The 21,004-nt window shown below is 42.9% G+C and overlaps 1 protein-coding gene across 6 annotated transcripts in view; it reads right to left on the bottom strand.

Moving 5' to 3' along the window:
* LOC116988564 (adhesion G protein-coupled receptor B2-like) overlaps nucleotides 1-21,004 on the bottom strand; it is a 514,190-nt gene that overhangs the window by 415,840 nt on the left and 77,346 nt on the right. For all 6 annotated transcript variants that reach the window (XM_033045397.1, XM_033045400.1, XM_033045401.1 and 3 more), the window contains exon 2: nucleotides 17,925-18,657. In XM_033045397.1, coding sequence (XP_032901288.1) covers nucleotides 17,925-18,642 — 718 coding nt within the window. In that variant the 5' untranslated portion in view covers nucleotides 18,643-18,657. The remainder of the gene's footprint in view (nucleotides 1-17,924; nucleotides 18,658-21,004) is intronic.

Genomic DNA, 21,004 nt, shown 5'->3' with positions numbered 1-21,004 from the left:
GAGGTTCCGGAACAAAGACTCTGAATACTAACAATAGATTGCAATTGGATACCAACTGTGCCAGCATAATCAAGGACCATATACACCCTGGGCATTCGCTTTTTTTCCTGCCAGACAGGCGATACAGAAGCTTGAAAGTATGTACCACCAGCCATCTTGGGGAACGGCTGCTAACTAGCAGCCGTCCGTTTAATTCATTTTTTTTTCCTGTTTTTAGTTAGTTTTGTTCGTCGTTTTTTCGGAGAAATTGACTTCTTATTGTGTGGGGAAGGAGGTAACCTTACTTCTAGGTCCCTACCTAGTCGGTGAGGCAGCTTTTTCTCTGGGCTGCCCGTCGACCCGTCCTCGTGGCCTACCAGCGGGCTTGGAGCGCCGTTTCCTGGTGGGGACCGCCCAGCACCTCGGCTTCGGTGGCGGCACAGCGCTGGAGCGCCATCGCAGAGCGGAGCGGGCGATGCCTTGCCTGGGTCGCCGCGCTGGATCGACGCGCTGGAGCTCTGGTGAGCTGGACCGCCGAGAGCAACACCTCCGGGCTGCGGGGCTGCAGAGCGGAGCGGGCGGCGCCGACATTAACATCGGGAGCCTGGGAGCTCCAACTCAGTGCGTCCTTGTCGGCTTCGGAAGCCGACAATCCCCTGCTAGGAAGCGGCCGTTCCAGGTGGCCCAGCCGCTGTGAGGACTCTCCCGACACCGGGGCAAGACCACCCGGCTAGAACGGCCAGGAACATCGGGCCTCCGTTGAGGCAACAGCGGTGGTCTTAATAGGCCTGACTTTTGGGAGAACTGGGGTTGGGGACTGGACTTTTGTGCCTTCCCCCACAGTGGTAACCATCTGTGTCCAAGATGGCTGTCGGAAGAGAGAGTGGACGTTAGCGCGCTTTAGCTGCCGCTGCTCTCTCTTCACATTGTGTTTTTTTTTATTTTTTGATTTTGTGTCTTTGGAGCGATTTCTATCTTTAATTTGTGTATTGATGATGTCCTTATTATTTATTTTTTCTCCGACTATATGTTTTTTTTCTCTTCTGTTTAATCTTTGTAAGGTGACCTTGAGATTTGAAAGGCACCCGAAAATAAAATGTATTATTATATTATTATTAGATTCAGGAGCAGCTGCTTCCCCATTGTTATCAAACTAATGATTGGTCCTTTCATAAGCTAAGAGTGCAGTCCCGATCTCCGAACATATCTTATTGTGCTTTTTTTATCTGCACTTTCTCTGTAGCTGTAATGGTATAATGTTGTATTGCACTTTCTGTACTGTAGTTGTAATGCCAAAACTATATTCTGCACTCTGGTATTTTATACTCCTGCTGTACTTGTGTGCAGCTCAAATTGTACTCATTTATAGCAAGACTTGACTGGAGAGCATGTAAAGGTTTTCATTGTATTTTTGTACTCATGACAATAATAATACCAGTAATAGAAATAGGTGCCATACAAAGGCCATGTGAATGAATTGTGCACGTTTTGATGCAAGATGGACATTGTGAAAGGAAGGAGTAAACATACAAATAATTCATTAACTGAAAACTTAACAGAAGCAAACTGTAACTAGAAGCACAATTCAGAGGCTGGATATCCTATGGCATATGTCATACTTCCTGACCACCCATGTGGGATCAAAATAAGATATATAGGCTGGATCTACTCCCTACATTTTCCATGTAATAATAATAATAAATTTTATTTAATGGGCGCCTTTCAGACATCTCAAGGACACCTTACATAGTAATCGGAATAACATATAATCGGAATATAACAAGTGATAAAGACATCACAGAGACACAAATTAAAAACAGAATTCAATCCAAAAACAGAAAATCAAAAACACAGTGTGAAGAGAGAGCAGCGGCAGCCAAAGCGCGCCAGCGACCACTCTCTCTTCACGGCAGCCATCTTGGGCACAGACCTACAGGACTACAATTAGACAAAAAAAAAAATGTGTCCTTCAAAATGCACTGTTGTTATTTGCATAGCCTGCTCCAACTGAAAGTTCCTCCACATAAAACATGGAATGGGCTTCAGGCATAAAGGGCCTGTCCCACTTGGGCGTCATTTGTGCGTCATTTACGCGATATCATTTATGCGTCACGACACACGGCGCACATGTGATGCGCACATGGCGTGCATTACGCGCACATGGTGCGTGGTGACATAGGTTGCGCGCGGTGCTCCAGGAATTTGGGATTCACAAAATTTTCGCACGCCACCTGCGAAATGGGACAGGTCCTTAAGGAAGTGGGACAGGCCCTTAAAGAAGCACTAACCCTTCAAATTTTGCATCATCTTAGCTTGTAAAAATATTAGTGTTTTACCATCATCAGTGGAAGTCACTCTCCAAAGCACTGAGGGGGATACAGTCATTATTAGGACTGCAGCAGTTCAACAAAATAGCTTATTACTAACTTCTTGAGGGAAACTAGGGATAGGCAATGAACATAAGAGCATTTTGAAATTAAAGTTAATGGATCAGCATCTAATACAAGTCATTATGAAAGTGCAATGATTGGACAAAACAGAGCAGCCAAATTTGGGATGCACTAAAGCAGAAATATGGCAAAGGATGAAACATGATAAGAATATTAATGTCTGTAAGTAAAATAGGCATGGATTAGGATTTTAGTAGGCTTCAGGTTATTTTACAGAAATGGTGAGGTTGAAATAGGTTATTACTGGAATGAAAAAACAGAAGATGTTTGGAATCAAACAGCACATCAAATAGTTAATCACCAGAGTGAGGACAAGGATGAGGCTGGAATTAGTCACTGAGATATACAGCATGGAAAGAGACCCTCTAGTTCAATTCATACAAAAGCAGCCAAGATGCTCCATCCAAGCCAGTCCCATTTCCCCACATTTGGCCCAAATGCTTCTAAGCCTATCCTATCCATGTACCTTTTAAATATTGTTATTGTACATGTCTCAATGACTTCATCTGTCAGCTTGTTCCATAGACACACCACTCGCTGTGTAAACAAAAATATCCCTGAAGATCAATTAAATATTTCCCCTCTCACCTTATACCTATGCCCTCTAGTTCTTGATTGCCCTACAAGGGAAAAAAGACTGTGCATTTATCTTATCTCTGCCCCATATGATTTTATACATCTCTATATGATCAACCTCTCAGACTTGTGTAATAAAGTCCTAGCCTGCCCAATCTCAATCTATAGCTCAGGCCCTCATGTCTGGGCAACATTCTCATAATGAATTGTAGCATTTTCCCAATGAAGGACATGGAGATGGCTTTCAGTCAGTGTTTCTGGCTTCATCCTTCCTTCAATAATGGTCTTTTATTCAGTCACAGGGTCATACAGTGTGGAAACAAACCCTTTGGCCTGACTTGCCCATGCCAACCCACTACACTAGTCCCACCTGCCAATGTTTGGCCCATATCTCTCTAAACCTATGCTATACATTAATCATTCCTCAGTCCACTTACCCAACCGATTAAAATCCTGCTGCAATCTTTGACACCCATCTTTGCTATCTACACTGCCACCCACTTTACTGTCATCTGCAAACATACTAATCATGCCATACTAATCAAGTTCTCATCCAAATCATTGATATAGATGACAACCAACAATGATCCCAGTCCTGAGCCGAGGCACTCTAGTCACAGGCCTCCAGTCTGGAAAACAACCACCAACACCCTTCCACCTACTTCCTTCCATGAAGCTAATTTTCTATCCAGTCAGATAGCTCTCCTTGAATCCCTTGTGGTATTTCAATTGTGATATTGATGGCTCTGCTTTAATGTGGTTCCGTAATGCTAGTTGGATACAATGCCACCAATTCCTGATGAATTAGGAAACACACAATTTATTTCATGGGGTAAATTGGTTGTGAAGCAATTTTGATCAAGAACTAGAAAGCCACTTAAAAGTTTCTTTGGAAATTGACAAGCATAAAAAAACCTGTCATAGGAAAAAAACTGTCTGAAAATATTTCCATATAACCTCCCCGAAGTAATCAGACACCATTGTGTTATAAGAACACAGTTCCTCCATTTTCTTTCGAGGTAGCAATTGAAATTGGCAAGCAATCACTTCTATTGCTACTTGGGCAATGATACTCTATCAATGTAATATGCAGACTATAGTATTTTTAGCTTGCAGTAACAAAACTAAATGTATTATTACTAAAAAGATTTTTGTTTAAAAAAAATACTGCTGGAAAAATAACTGTTATTGTGTGTCTGGAACTCTGGCCCCGATTTCTTTTCTACACAATCTTTGGCACAATTGTTTTTATCATGCAATTTCCCATAATGTGATGTTTCTTGGGAACACAAATAATGCTTTGCAGCAGAACTACCTACATTTGTGTAGTCTAGTAACATTCTCTGAATCCTGGAGAGATCCGGGGGGGGGGGTGGATTTTGTGGTCTTTAGCCCATTAGTTTGCTGAGTATTTTCAGTCTGGTAAAAAAGATTGTTTGAACTTCCTCCCTTTCTAAAGCCTCTTGATCTGTTAATTATGAGTATGACTTTAGTGTCATCTACTTAGAAGATCAATCTAAAATAATTAATTAGCGTATCTGTTATTTCCACAGTTTGCATTAGGAATTCCCTTGTCTCATGCTTTAAAGGGACTAACATTTACTCTAGCTACACTCAGTCATGGAACTATATCCACACAGAAACAGGCTTTCTGAACTACCATGTCCATGCCAACTTTTTTGCCCATCCACATTAATCCCCTTTGTCTGCATTTGGTCCATATTCTACTATGGCTTGCCTATTCAAGTGCCTGTCTAAATGCTTCAAATAGTCATTGCGAACTGATTCAGCACATCCTTTGGCAGCACAGTCCAGATATCAACCATTGTGTAAAAATGATTTTTTAGTGAAATAGTGAAAGCCCATCCAACCAGGCAACATCTATGTGAAGCTCCTGTGTATTTTCTCTGGTGCAACCACTACCTTTTTCATCACCCAATCTACCTGTATTGCTAGTTTCAGGGAACTATGAATCTACTGAGTTCACTCTATAATAGCCAATAAGAAATGTTGCCCAATGATCCAACAAACACATCTCTGTCATTGTGAAACAAAAGGCTACAGACATCAGAAACATTAAAAAAAAAGTATTTGTTTCAACAAAACTCAATGTAAACTTAAGGAACAGTACCCCATTATCCATCTCAGCACACCTTGGGACTCAAATGAATTTAACAATTTCAGATAACCAGTTTTTCTGTTTGGAACGGAACTGGCCCATTCAGAAGAAAGATTATCCACCTGTAACTCAGTTTTACTCCAGAGATTTACCAATATGATGAGAATTTCCAGCATTCCCTTTTATTTCAGATTTTCAGCAAATTGTGTTTTGCATTTCAGTTCAAGCATGTTATTTGTTTCTTTCTCTCCAATGCTCTTTTCATATCGTTTATTTTATCCTCCATTATGATTCATTAAGTGTGATCAAAATCAATGGAGTCATCTTGATAATCTTGGTCTCCAGCCTATCACAGACTTTACATTTAGTCTCGCCATTGTGAGATGGCATCATTAATCTCGCCATCTCACTATTTGTGCTAGTCAGCTTTTCTTTTACTTCTCCAGTTATTGACCTGAAACATTAACTGCTCATTTCCACACAGGTGATGCCCCTCTGCTGAGTATCTCCAATGGTTTCTGTTTTTACTCAGTGAATCTCAGTTTTAGTTTAAAAGATTGTCTTGAAATAAATTTGTCATTTATCCAACGCCACTATATTTCAACTTTAGCTTCATACTTGACTGTTTCAAATTAATGTTGGTAGCTTGATTGATCTTAAAATAATACAATTATTTTTGATTATTGTCCACATCAATGATGTTTTCAAATCTCCTTGAATGATGTGAATATAAATTCTAATACTGGTGATTACCTACCTCAGATCAAAGAGTAAGCAGAGTGTGCATTTTCAATGTAATTATCTCTAATTTACTGTGATATTTGTCAAGATCATTTCATCGCAGCTTTAGTTCCTAATTGGAATTCCATGAGAAAAGCAGAAGTCAATTGATCAGGTTGGATTTCAACTCAATTTTGCTAATTAATTTTGACTTTTGCGTTTTGTGTTTCCAAAAAAATGTACAACCATATTAAACAACACAAATTTGTGGAGTAACTCAGCAAATCAGGTAGCATTTCTGGAGAACATGGATAGGTGACTTTTCAGGCCACAATATATTAAGCAAAGGAGGCTTTCAAGGTTGGTAACCGTGAAAAGATCAAGAGGATGCAGCATGACCTGAAAAAGAGCTTGACGCCGGCAAAAGTGGACTATAAAAGGAAGCTGGAGAGGAAACTGCAGCACAACTGCATCAAAGAGGTGTGGAGAGGAATGGTGTGGAGATGGTCTTCATCACTGGCTTCAAGGAGAAGAGAAGCCAGCCGTCAGGAGACGTGGACAAGGCCAATGTTTTATAACAGGTTTGATCTGGTGTCCCGTCCCACCTCTGCAGGTGCAGTCTCTCCCCCACCATAACCTCCACGAGGCAGCCCCCCCCAACACCACAGCTGCAGCACCTCCTATGCCAGCATCTCCTCAACTGTTCTTCACGGCGGACGAGGAGAGAGCTGAGCTGAGGACGCTGCGCCCTGGTAAAGCAGCTTGCCCTGATGGTGTATGTCCCAGGCTACTGAAAGCCTGTGCGGAGCCTCTCCAGACCATTTTCAACCTGAGTCTTCAGTCTGGGAGGGTACCAGGTCTGTGGAAAACATCATGTCTCGTGCCGGTTCCCAAAGCAGGGCGGCCGACCGAGATCAACGACTACAGGCCCTTACATCTCATATCAAGAAGACAATGGAGCGACTACTTCTTCGTCTCCTGAGACCACAAGTCCAGCACGCACTCGACCCGCTACAGTTTGCGTACCAGGACAATATTGGTGTGGATGACGCAGTCCTCTACATGTTGCACCGGACTACTCCTTTTTGGACAAACCAGGTGGCTACATGAGGATTATGTTTTTCAACTTTTCAATTCCGTTCAACACCATCCAACCCTTGATTTTGAAAGACAAGCTTGAGAAGATGGGGGTGGATTGCACCTTTTCCACCTGGATACACAACTACCTGACGGGACGACCACAGTTTGTTAAGCTGGGGGACTGTGTTTCCGGGACAGTGGCGTGCAATGTTGGAGCCCCACAGGGAACAGTTTTGGCCTGTTTCTCTTCACCCTGTGCACTGCAAACTTTAAATATAAGTCTGACACATGCCACATTCATAAATATTCTGACGACACAGCGATTGTGGCATGTGTAAGGAACGGACATGAGGAGGAATACAGGGACTTGACCAGTGCTTTCTGTGTTTGGAGTAAAGAGAACTGTCTCATCCTGAATACAACCAAGACTAAAGAGATGGTTGTTAACCTTGGCAGGTCCAAGCTCCCCCTTCAGCCGGTTAACACTGCAGGGGTGGACATTGAGGTGGTGCAGACATACAAATATCTGGGAGTGCACCTTGTTAACAAACTGGACTGGTCTGTCAACAACGATGCCCTCGACAAAAAAGGACAGAGCAGTCTCTTTTTCCTCAGAAGGCTCAGATCCTTCAATGTGTCCAATGAAATGCTGTACTTGTTTTACCATAATGTATTTGCAAGTGTCATCTTCCTCGCTGTTGTCTGCTGGGGTAACAATATCACTGATAAAAACACCAAGAACAAACTGGACAAACTGGTGAAAAGAGCTAGCTCAGTGTTGGGGGGGAGAGTGGACTCTGTGGTGGATGTGCTTGAGAGGTGTATGAGGAGTAAGATGCAGGTCATCCTCAACAACTCCGGGCACCCCGTCCATGAAACTCTGGAGGGTCAGAGGAGCACACGGAACAACAACCGGCTCCTCTGCCTGCGCCGTAAAACAGAGCGGTTCAGGAGATCCTTCACGCCTCCAGCCATTAGATTTTATAATACTGACCGTTAAGCTGTATGGGGATGCTTTGCACTTTTAATAATTATTTATTGGGTTATTTTAAAGTATTTATAGCTATGTATTGTCCGTATTATATGTATTGTCTGCTTTACGTCTGACTGTGTTGGCTACTGGACATCTGGATTTCTCCGAGGGGATTAATAAAGTATCTATCTATCTATCTATCTATCTATCTGTCTGTCTGTCTGTCTGTCTGTCTGTCTGTCTGTCTGTCTGTCTGTCTGTCTGTCTGTCTGTCTGTCTGTCTATCTATCTATCTATCTATCTATCTATCTATCTATCTATCTCGTAAGCACATGGAAATTAGAACTGATCAGCACAGAACATGGGAAGCACACAATCCAATGACTACAATGAAATTCAATGACTACCTGGCATTAATCATCCAATTTCTGCACAATGTTTGGAAATAAGGCATTTCCCAAAATTATTAGAAACATGATACTGCAGATGCTAGTTTACAAAATATCCTAGATCTCCCCCTCATCTCAATCCAGGGACATCAGCAGTCCTTTGTGGGACAGAGGTTCACATGCACCTCATCTAAACTTATCTACTGCATCTGGAGTTCACAATGTGGCCTCAGGTACATCGAGGAGACCAACTGTAGACGCGACCACTATTTCGCCTGGTCCGCCAAGGTCAGCTGGTTATCCCGATTGCTATCCATTTTAATTCCTCTTCGCTTTCCCATACTGACCTTTCTGTCCTGGGCCTTCTCCATTGCCGGAGTGAGACCACACACAAACTGAAGGAACAACATCTCATATCTCACTTACAACCCATTTGCTTGAACATTTTATTCTCCCGTTTTACTACGTAGCCCTCCCTATCTCCCTTCCCCTGTGCTCTACTAGGACTCACACCTATTTCTCACCTCTCCGTCTCACCTATATCCCTTCCTCTAGCTTCACATTTCACATCTTTTCAAACCTTCTGTCTTTTTGTCTCGCCTTTGTCCAAATAACTGTCATCAAATATCAAATAACCTTCCAAACCTGTGTCAGCCAATTACCTGCCAAATTTTGTCCTGCCTTCCTGACTTCCAACTTTCTAACCCCCCCCCCCCTTGCATTCAGTCGGAAGGATCTCAGCCCAAAGTCACTTATCCATGTTCTCCTTAGATGCTGCCTGACTTGCTAAGCTACTCTAGCACTGTCTTATGCTGAAATTATTACTGGGTGTAACAAGGGGCAAAAGGGGCATACTCCATTCCTAGTTACATTCAGCAATAATTTCAGAAAATGCCATATTTAAAGATATTGTGCAGAAATTAAAGCCAAGTTAGGAGGTAACAGAGTCGTGCCAGATCTTGGTTGTAAAGTCAGAAGAAAGTCAATGATCTAATCAAGCCAGATATAGAGAGCATATTTGCTGATTGAACTACACATTGTGCTTTAAGTACCCAGGAAACCTTCCCATTTCCTATGCCTTGCTGTGATACTTCAAATTATCTCACCAAGCACATGTAAATTTAAACAGCACCTGGCCCTTACTTTCTATGCTCTTCATCACTTTCTCATAAGCTATTGTAACTCATGCAAAAGGAATGCAATTCAGTGATGAATCTATTGTTCAGAACCTATATAGAGAGATGCAAGTTCCCTATGTTCTTCTCAGCTCAGTAGAACTAAAATCCAGAACCGAAGGAATGCATACTTCATTAATTAGCCACGCTTTGTGCATGGGATGTCTATGATTCTACATAATAATGGAGAGTGTGGAAATGTTCAATTCTAGCAAGAGGACTGATGTCAGATGAAATAAAAGTAAAAGTCCCTCGAAAGAACGTCCACATCTGTAAGCTTCATGCATGGCTTTCAAATAAGTTTATCTGTGTCATGAACATGTCTTCATAACATGGATCTGCCAGCATACTAATGGCATATCCTTAGCCTCATGTGTTGTCAATTTGGTCTGCAAAGGAGCAAGAGTAATATGAAACTGATCCAGAATGCACACAATGGCAAAACAGAACATGAAGGTGATTAATGCATTTATATTTCTCACATATGGCTCCCCAGTCTCTCAGGCGACATCTTACCTCTGTGGTATCCCCTAAACACATGGATGTACTGAGAACCTGTTGAATAAGGTAGTCATATAACGTCGTATTGCAAGAATCTACAGATGCTGGATTCTTGAGCAATTAATTGCTGGAGGAAATCAGTGGGCCAGGCAGCATCTTTGGAGAGAATGGCCGACAGGTGATATTTGTCAAACTGTTTCTCCTTTCCCACACCCATTGCGCACCTATTTCTCCCACAATCTCCCATCACCAGTCGCCTTGGTCCTTCCCTTTTTTTCATCACCGCCTGTTCCTTTCCACCGAGTTCCACCACTGACACCCTTTTGGCACCTTTTCCCTGCTAGCCTTGATCACTTATTCAACCCATCTGCCAGTGAACTGATGGGATATGAGCATAAAATAATAATAGTCTTCAGTGATTGGGCCAGAACCATATGGCACATTGAACAATCATCACACTACAGAAACTGAAAGATGTCTTGTTTAAAGGCAACATGCAGTAAATGGAAAATTACTTTAATCTAAAGTTGTTGGAAATGGTTGAAAATGATAAGTTTTAGACAAGAAGCCAGAGCAAGGTGACACAGAATTAGGAAGTTTATTGTTTTGTTAAATAACAGATTTGCTTCGCAATGTTGCTACTTTTCTGGGCCATGTCTCACATAAAAGACTTTTACATGGACTGTACACTAAAAAAAAAAAAAAATCAGCCAAACTGTTGAGAATGCGAAAACTAGCATCCAAACATACATGTTAACTTGCTGTGTCAAAAAAATGGCATCTAAGCATTTTAGAGAATTTTACCCATCATAAGTAACTAAGTGGTGGTGCGATTATATTCCAGTCAAAAAGCTAAAGTGTAATGGGCCTGTCCCACTGAGGAAACTTTTTAGGCGACTGCAGGAGACTATGCAGTCGCCACATGTTCGCGGATGGTTGCGGGGAGTCGCCTTCATGGTCATGAGGTGTTCCCACATTCTGGGAACTAGTCGTGGCCTCATTATGGTCGCCGCAAATCTTTCAACATGTTAAAAAATTAGCGCCGACTAGAATGAGGCCGCTATGGAGAGTAGCAAGAATTGTTGTGTGGTAGGTGGGTCGCCAGGAGGTCCTAGTGGGTTGCCAGGAGGTAGAAGGTTCTCGTAGGTTGTAGCCGGTGCGTGTGTGCGCGTTCGTGTGTGTGTGTTCCACTCTGACAGTCGCAGTTTCAGTTGCCGTTATTTCAGGTGACTGCCAGTAACTTGACAGTCACCGGCAGTAGCCTGAAAAATCACCTAAGTGGGACAGGCCCATTATGGTGACACCAGGTCAGTTAGTAGTTTCCATTGCAATGTCCATTCTTGTCCATGAACACAGTTGAAACAGATTTATTTAGGACTACTCACATTCTCTGGCTCCATGCATAGATTGCCACCTTGAGTTCAAATGGGTACCTGGTTATACTCTCACCCTTAATATAAATTGCTTTGGGGGTTTTCCTTAAACTTACTTATATTGCATCCCCTTTTCAATCACTGAATTACATTTTTAGTACCTCACTATTTTACTGCTGTAGAGCTTCTTCACCTGTTTTCAATTCTCCCAACATGTCATAAATTTCCTTTTTTTTCCTCCCAACCCTTTGGCATCCAGGGTTCCTTTGAGCTATCCAAGGATAAGATGAGGGACAATGTGAAAGTAGAGGTACCATAAGGAACAGACAAATAAAGAAGTAAAACTAAGTCAGTCCAGTCAGCTGGGGAAATCAGATATATAGTGGACAAAGGAAAACTACATTTTCATGCATCTGGAAGGAATGTAAGGCTGGAGTATATCTATTTTAATGCAAAGTATTTTACAAATAGGGCTAATGAACCAAAGGCAAGGATTAACATATGGAAATTGTGATATTGCTGTAATCGGGGAGATGTGGATCACCGATGAACAGAACAGGCAAGTCACTGCTTCAGGACAAGGAACTGTTTGATGCATTATGCAACAAACAGTTTATTACTATGAATATGAGGGAGCACATCCTTGAAGATTCCACACAAGGCTGTATGATTGAACCTTAGTAATGAAAAGGGAATAACTTTTCTGATTTACACTATAGCAGGAGCAGAACAGTCAGCAGGAGATAGTAGAGCAAATCACAGAGAAGTGCAAAAGTAATTGGTAAATAATTGGTGATTTGAATACTAAATGGAATCTATTTATTGTGAAAATGCACGGAGGGTGTGAAATTTATTATGCATTAGACGACCCGTGGACCAGTTGGGTCCCCGTTGTGACGCCAGAGATCCTCGAGATGTTCAGTTATTTCAAATTCCGTCTCTTCATTCCTTCTGTGCCAGCCACCGCCGGGCCCGGTAACCCTCCGCCAACTGCGCAGGCGCGGATGATGGACCCGGCCAGTGGGAGCGCACTGCGCAGGCGCGACTGCCATATTGAAACTTGTTCCATTCACAGAATAAAGTTCATTAAAGTTTATAAAGTGATTTACTTTTTAAAATATAACGAAACTAGATACTGCACACCACAGGTGAATGGTAAGGCACCCCTAAAATTGTTGCGCGATCATGTACCATTTTGGCTATATTTCGGGAACATACATGCATACATACATACAAGATGAGACTTTTAGTTATGCACTGGACGACCAGTGAACCCGTTGGGTCCACGTTGTGACGCCAGAGATTCTCGAGACAGTCCGCTATTTCAAATTCCGACTCTTCATTCCTCCTGGGCACGCCGCCGGGCCCGGCAACCCTCCCCCAACTGTGCAGGCACAGCTGACGGCCCGGCAAGAGGAAGAGCACGGCGCAGGCGCGACTGCCACATTGAAACTTGTCCCGTTCACAGTATAAAGTTCATTAAAGTTTATACAGTGAATTACTTTTTAAAATATAACAAAACTTGATACTGCACACAGCAGACGAATGGTGAGTAAGGCGCCCCAAAAATTGTTGCGCTATCGTGCACCGTTTAGGCTGTATTTTCAGGAACATACATACAAAATGAAACTTTTAGTTATCTATTATATATTAAAACTCTGTGGCTGTGTGTGGCTGTGTGTGTGTGTGTGTGTGTGTGTGTGTGTGTGTGTGTGTGTGTGTGTGTGTGTGTGTGTGTGTGTGTGTGTGTGTGTGTGTGTGTGTGTGTGTGTGTGTGTGTGTGTGTGTGTTTCTGGCTGGGTGTATTTAAGGGTGCCAGATTCGGCCTTTGATTCACTGTTACGCCAGCACTCCGTCATTAAACACCGTCATTTTTTCCATGTCGCTAGCTCATTCACTTTTACATCCGATTTTGCGATCCTCAAAACATGTTTTCTTTTTATGTACCCATTTTAAAATATAATCCTACCCCCCCACCCCCACTCACACATTTTGTCGCCTCCTGCTGGCCAGCGACCATAACGGCTGCTGACTCCCGCCTCTGCCTCCACAGACGCCGCCATTTTTCACAGCCGCTGGTGCCGTGACCGGGGACAACACCCGCCAGCAGTCTCTCTGTCTCTGCCCTCTCTGTCTCTGCCCTCTCTGTCTCTCTCTTGCTGGCCAGCGACCATAACGGCTGCTGCTTGGGGTCCACGCCCATCCACATCCTCGCTCGGCTCCGGAGTATCCTGCTGGCCAGCGACCATAACGGCACCCTATTGACAAATCCTGCACTTGCTCAGTTAAACTCCTAATGTTTAGATTCAGCATTACCCCTTCTCAACTAGGGCTATCTATGTGTGGGCTTTAAAAGCTCTGCTGGATATCTATATACATACTAGACCAAGTGCAGACCCGTTGGGTCTGTTCCCCCAACTTGCAGTTGAGGGGGGGGGGGGGGCATTGGGCATCACACACACATTAACCACCTCCACACACACACTAACTACCCCCCCACACACACGCTAACTACCCCCCTTGTTAATATATTAATATTATTAATTAGCTCCTTTTACCCCATAATCGCACTATATACCATATACCAACGCATAGCCACCAACTCGCAGGCGCGTCTAGAGAGGGGGGGGGGGGGGTAGAGAGTGAAGGCAGAGAGAGAAGGGAGAGGGGGAGAGGGAGGGGGGGAGCGGCTCGACTCATGCACGCCCACTCCAACCCCCCCCTACACCTCTCTCCCCCATCCTCTCCTTCCTCTCTCCCCCATCCTCTCCTTCCTCTCCCTCTCTTCACCCCCACTCGCCCTCTCCCCGCAGACAGAGCAGAACGCCGGCTGTTGTCAGAACCGCTACAATAGGCGCTGCTGGACTACAGCCCGTCTGCCCGTACACTCCAACCCCCCCCCATTCTCAAAATGCTCTGCAGATCGGGAGGTCACCGGAGGTCACAGCCGGTCACCGGCTTGAACATGGCGGCAGCGTGGGGCATTACTCCCTCTGGGAAACCTGAAATTCCTCCGTTGCTCGCAGGGACACGAGGCTCTCCACGTCAGCCGAGTTCGGACCCGTCCGACCCACCTGCTCACAGAGTTCACGTCCGCCCTCTCCCTCTCTCTCCCCCATCCTTACCCCATCCTCCTTCTCTCTCCCCCCTCCCTCCCGCTGCAAACCCAACATGCTGCCAGTCACGCCTCTCGCAAGTCCTTTGATAAGAACCTTGCGACCCCCCCTCTCCCTCTCTCCCCTCCTCTCTCTCTCTCACTCCCCCCTCCTCCTCTCTCTCTCCCCCACCTCTCTCCCCCACCTCTCTCTCTCCCCACCTCTCCCTCTCTCCCCCCCCGTTCCTCCCCTCCCTGTCCCCATCTCCATCCCCCTCCCTGTCCCCCTCTCCCTGTCCCCCCCTCCCTCTCTCCCCTCCCTCTCTCCCCTCCACCCTCCCTCTCCCTCCCCTCCACCCTCTCTCCCTCCCTCTCTCACCCCTCCCTTCTCTCTCTGCCCTCACTCTCTGCCCCCCCCTCCCTCTCTAGACGCGCCTGTGAGTTGGGGGCTATGCGTCAGTATATAGGGCGATTATGGGGTAAAAGCTAATTAATAATATTAATATATTAACAAGGGGGGTAGTTAGCGTGTGTGCGGGGGGTAGTTAGTGTGTGTGTGGGGGTGGTTAATATGTGTGACGCCCAATGCCCCCCCCACCCCCTCAACTGCACGTTGGGGGAACAGACCCGACGGGTCTGCACTTGGTCTAGTATGTATATAGATATCCAGCAGAGCTTTTAAAGCCCACACATAGATAGCCCTAGTTGAGAAGGGGTAATGCTGAATCTAAACATTAGGAGTTTAGCTGAGCAAGTGCAGGATTTGTCAATAGGGTGGCACCGGTAGTTTTGGTGTCAGAGACCCGGGTTCGCTCCCGACTACAGGTGCTGTCTGTATGGAGATGGTACGTTCTCTCTATGACCTCATGGGATTCCTCCGGCTGCTCCGGTTTCCTCCCACATTCCAAACAAGTGCAGGTTTGTAGTTTAACTGGCCTCTGTAAATTGTCCCTTGTGTTTAGGATAAAAGTAGTATCTCAAAATTAAACTAAACCAAAAAATAAGAAGAACATTTTGGAGAAAGTGTCCATAGGTTTTAAGGGGTTTAAAAAGGGCAATGATAGATGAACAATTAATTGGGAGGATGCTGCTAAAACAATGGAAGCCTGCAGGTTGAGTTGAGTGTAACGTTTTTAAAATTTTCACATCACATCATCATTTCAATTTCACCATATTCGTGAGTTGAATATTCGCACATACAGCTGCATGAATTTAGATCCAAAAGACCTTGGCCAGGTGTAATAAAAATGCCCAAAGGCTAATATGAACTGGCAGGAAATATTTAGTGCACAAAAAAAAATCAAAACAGCTTGTTTTTTCTTTCTTAAATAATTGTCATAGGCTGAACATTATCCAAATATCACTTCCTGATTCTTTTTTAAGATCTTGATAGTACAGGTATCACCAATTCTTCAATGTTGATTCTCACTAATTTAATGTACATTAGTGTTGCAGCATGATACAGAAAGGTGTAAATTGCAAAAGCAATGGAGAATTTAGAGAATTAATTACAGAAATAGAATCAAAAGGCTGCAATACACGATGTAGAGGATTTTACTTAAAATGAGCAGATTTGCATCTACAGTGACAGCTGTTTCTCGGTGGGCAAGCACAAATAAGATCCGGAGCACCGCTATAGTGCCTCAAGCCTATTTACCCGTAAATGATTCAAAAGAATGCAGATGACACCGCTGTAGTGGGCCCGATCTCAAAAATAATGACGAGCCGGAGTACAGGAAGCTTAAGGGCCTGTCCCACTTGGCGATTTTTTTGGCGACTGCCGGCACCATATCAGTGTCGCCAAAAGATTTTGTACATTTCAAAATCCAGCGGCGACTAAAAAATGTGTCGACACTTGAAAAAACACCACGTGTCAATACGTTATCACGCTGCGTCATGCCGCAAATTTTTTGGTGACCTGATACGTTAGTCAATGATGCCGGCAGTTGCCGAAAAAAATCGCCAAGTGGGACAGGCCCTTTAGTAACCATCGTGTCAAGATAACTTTTCCCTTAATCTCAGTGATGCATAGGAGCTAGTCATTGACTTCAGAAAACAAGGTGGTATATATGCCCCATTCAGCATCAGTGTTCTTCAAGTTCCGAGGTATATGTATCATCAACAATTTGTCCTGGACCAACTGTATTGAAGCTATGGCCAAGTACGCACACCAATGCCTCTACTTCCTCAGTAGACCGTTTCTGGACGTATCTGACAATAAAACACTCTTGACTCGAAGTTCAGCATGCCTCCAATGACTCTCAGCAGCATCTACAGATGTACCATCGGGAGCATCCTTTCGGGATTTACAACAATAGACAATAGGTGCAGGAGCATGGCTGATCATCCCCAGTCAGTACCCCGTTCCTGCCTTCTCCCCATATCCCCTGACTCAGCTATCTTTAAGAGCCCTATCGAGCTCTCTCTTGAAATTTCCATAGAACCGGCCTCCACCGTCCTCTGAGGAAGAGAATTCCACAGACATACAACTCTCTGTGTGAAAAAGTGTTTCCTCATTTCCGTTCTAAATGGCTTACCCCTTATTCTTAAACTGTGGCCCCTGGTTCTGGACTCCCCCAACATCGGGAACAACACCTTTGTTCGATAACAGCTCTGCCCAAGACAACAAGAAATTGCAGTGTTTTAGATGTAACCAAGTTAATCACAAAAACTAGGCTCCTGCACATCTATACCACTCAGCCTAGGAAAAGCAAATAACATAATCAAAGACCATTTTCATCCTGGTCATTCCTCTACTCTCCTCTCCCAGAAGATACAAAGCTTAAAAGCACATACTACCAGATTCAAGAACAATTTCTTCCCTACAGTTATCAGACTACTGTACAATCCTCCCATAAGCTAAGGTGCAGTCCTGATTTCCCAAACTACATCATTGCCAGACCTTGCACTTTTTAAAATTTGCACTTTCTCTGTAACTGCAATGCTATAATGCTATAGCATGGTATTTTTATCTTACTTTTCATTACCTGTACTTGTGTATGACATAATTGTACCCATGCATGGTCTGATTTGACTGGAAACACTGAAGTTTTTCATTGTATCTTGGTGCACATGACAATAATAAACCAATACAGACCGTTTAGACTCAATGAGCTGTAATTTAGTACTCATTTAGTAATCACAAATATTTTGAATTTCATACTCTTCTCTGTACCATGGCATAAACTCCATAAAATGACATGCACAATAATATGGTTTTGTTTTCATTCTTAACTCTTACAGGCTGCTCATCTTTTCTTTGAATTATTGTACCATAATTTAAATTATGCAAAAGATCACAAATTATAGGAAATGAATGAGTTTGTACTATAATTGTTTAAATTTTAATGATGCCCATACACTGTGCTCACGTCTTGTTTATTGTCTAAAGAATTAAAATAGAGACAATAATATACATGAACATTTTTTACAGAAGTTCTTTCATTTCATAGAATTTATTTCACAGAAAATTGCACAAAATAAACATATACTTACCAACTTTTGCTGCACCACTCTTAACATTCAACTCATTCACATTCCTGGAAAGTAATTTTGATGATACAAACTCATTCTTGAGGAAAGGTAGTACCGTGGTTGAATCTGACTCATTTTCATGCATGTCGGGGCATCCACAACCTGAGTAATTAATTCCACATGGCTCGTGACGATTCCTGTTGCTCAAGCAGTTCTCAAGCCAATGACATAATACTCCACAGCCAAACTGGCTGGAATTCTCATTATTCAGTAAAATAACCTCCAATAATTGAAATTCCATTACATTTTTTCCTATGTGTTCATTCAAAACTGATTCCGAAGTCAGACAAAATTGTACAAAATCCTTATCAAACTGTAAAAATGTAAATAAATTCCTTGTTTCACATAAGTTAATAGCATCATAATCGATATAATCCAATGTGCTGCAAGTCTGATTCGGAATGTAGTGATCCAACTGCAGTACCATCAGAGAGAGATGGGAGCAAATCTGTTTCTCTTTGTGAAATTTTAAGTAAATTGAATATTTTGTTGGATCTGGGTTTTCAACAGTCCAGGAACAACCAGAAAAAGCTTTTGGAAATGCATCTTGAAGAGAGAATGATCTGTACAGTATTCCAGATATCAATGTGGAACATACGTTTTCACTGACATCAAACCCCAATGTGAGTAGAACAAGGGACAACAACACAGATAATATCAGGCGATGAGCAGTGTTCATCCTATGTCATGTGTCCTGAAATGAGAGGGAATGAATATTAAAATTTATACAATATGTTTACTAATACTTTCATTGCATTGTACATCCTATTAATAATACTTATCCATCATATAAGAAAATAGTATACCTGTTATCAATCTTGTTTTTAAAAGACTAGCAATTCTGACAAACCCTAAGCATCTCACTAATATTATTCCTTATCATATATAATTTTATCCTGTAACAGTGATAATGTTTTTTTCAATCTAAAAGTAGAGAGTACAGTAAACCGGCGCAATAATGCACTTCTTTAAAAAAGATTTTGGTTATAGTGGACCGATTCTTGGTTTGGTTTAGTTTTAGAGATGAAGGTACTCTACATAGATGTTGCTCCATTTCTTCTACTTTCCTTACTATTGTACTAGTAAAAGCGTTTTGAATACATTGGCGAATTATACAATTGAATTTCATTTTTGAATCATTTTAGTTTAGTTCAGTTTAGAGATGCCGCATGGAAACAGAGTGCACGCTGACAAGCGATCACCTGTACTACTAGTTCTATCCGACACACTAGTGACAATCCACAGTGTGTAGATAGAACTACCGCAGTGATTCTATCTTTGCTCTCACATAGCACGTGTCGTGGTTCTATCTTTCATTGCAAAGACAAAGACATTGTGACAACGTGGGTTCCCCCGTAAAGATGTGCAGGTCTGCAGCCCATCTGGCTTCCACAAACGCCGGCAGAGCCATTCCTCAACTCTACCCCCACAACTCCACCCGGGTGCCCCAGCACAGCAGTTCCACCCCACAAACGAGGGACAATTCACAGTATGTGCAGTAGAACCAGCGCACAGGAGCACCCTGAAGAAACCCACAGCAACAGGGAGCACCGAGGCCAGGATTGGACCCGCGCCCCTGGAGCCACGAAGCAGCAGCTCCGTCAGCGACCCGCAGAACCCACACAACCCATAGACACCCACAAAATCACAAACCTGCACGTCTCCACACTGCGGGCATAAACCCGAGCACCCGGAGGAAACCCACGCTGCCACAGGGAGCACCCGAGGCCAGGATCAAACTCAGGTCTCTGGCGCTGTAAGGTAGCAACTCTGCTGTGGTGACACTGAGCTGTTGTAAAATATTGTGTATTTTATGTCCTTAACTGTTTATTGTGTAGTGTATTTTTATTGGCTGCGTTTTTTTTAGTACTGTACATATTTACCCCCTTGTTTAAGAAAGAACTGCAGATGCTGGAATAATCGAAGGTAGATAAAAAGCTGGAGAAATTATCCCTTATTCAGTTGTAGCAGACAATCTGTAATAACAGACATTATCTTCCTCCCCCCCCCCCCCCCCCATGATCCGTTATAGTGAGGCTTTATCGTAATGCAAATACATCCTTATATAGTCATTTTCTCAATGAGCTCCAATTTAAAAGTTATTTTAAAGACACTTTAATATCTCCGGACTGTAAGCGTGGCATTTGGAAGGATTAGAAGCAATGGACCAAAGAGGCTCCATCATCTGAACGTATCAATTTCCATAGAGGTATCTGTCAAGCAGAGTTAGAAACAAATGTTGAATTTAAACTTCGTCTCTAATGGCTGAGTTGCATTCTCATCATTACACTCATAATACGTATTGCATAATTGTCATATATTTAAGTATATTCAAAATTACTCTCTTCGTCATTTTGAATATACTTAAATAGTTGACAATTTTGTAAATGACACCTGGAAATTGAAAATACAAATTTCAAGGGCCGCATATGATACTGTCGGAATCTCTGCTGGAAGAATGGCTATACTTAACAGTGCAAGATGGTAGTGTGTGGCATCAGAAAATGATTAAGAGTGTAATATCCCAACACTCATTGAATGACCCAAGGGTTCTGTACATAGATAATCTGTCACAACAGCCAAGATTATCAACATCCTTTTTTTCTTAGATCTCTATGGTTTATAATTATCTGCATGTCATTAACATTTACATTACAGGAATCAACAAGGTTTCATGTCTAGAAAGTAGATACCTCCAATAGTCAAGAGCTATTGCAGTGAAAACCATCAGTAAGACTATTTCACCTGACTAAATAAACAGAAGCTTCAGTTGTAAGGATGCAGAAAAGATGCATTGGGTTTTACTTGGGCTTGCAAACTTAAGTTGTCAGGAGAGGTGGATGGGCTGGGACTTTTTTCTTTGGAGTGCAGGAGGCAGAGGAGTGACCTTTTGGAAGAGCACAAATAATGAGCTTGGATATAGTGAGTGCTAATTTTCTCCCCAATTTTAAGCCTCATTACTGACACAAGAAGGGGAGGAGTTATTAAGTTATTAAAATTAGTGTTAATCAAAGAGGAAGCTACAATTTTACTATTTTTTA

This window comes from Amblyraja radiata, chromosome 27 (genome assembly GCF_010909765.2).
Source record: "Amblyraja radiata isolate CabotCenter1 chromosome 27, sAmbRad1.1.pri, whole genome shotgun sequence".
NCBI lineage: Eukaryota > Metazoa > Chordata > Chondrichthyes > Rajiformes > Rajidae > Amblyraja > Amblyraja radiata.
This window is presented reverse-complemented; position numbering and strand designations above follow the sequence as displayed.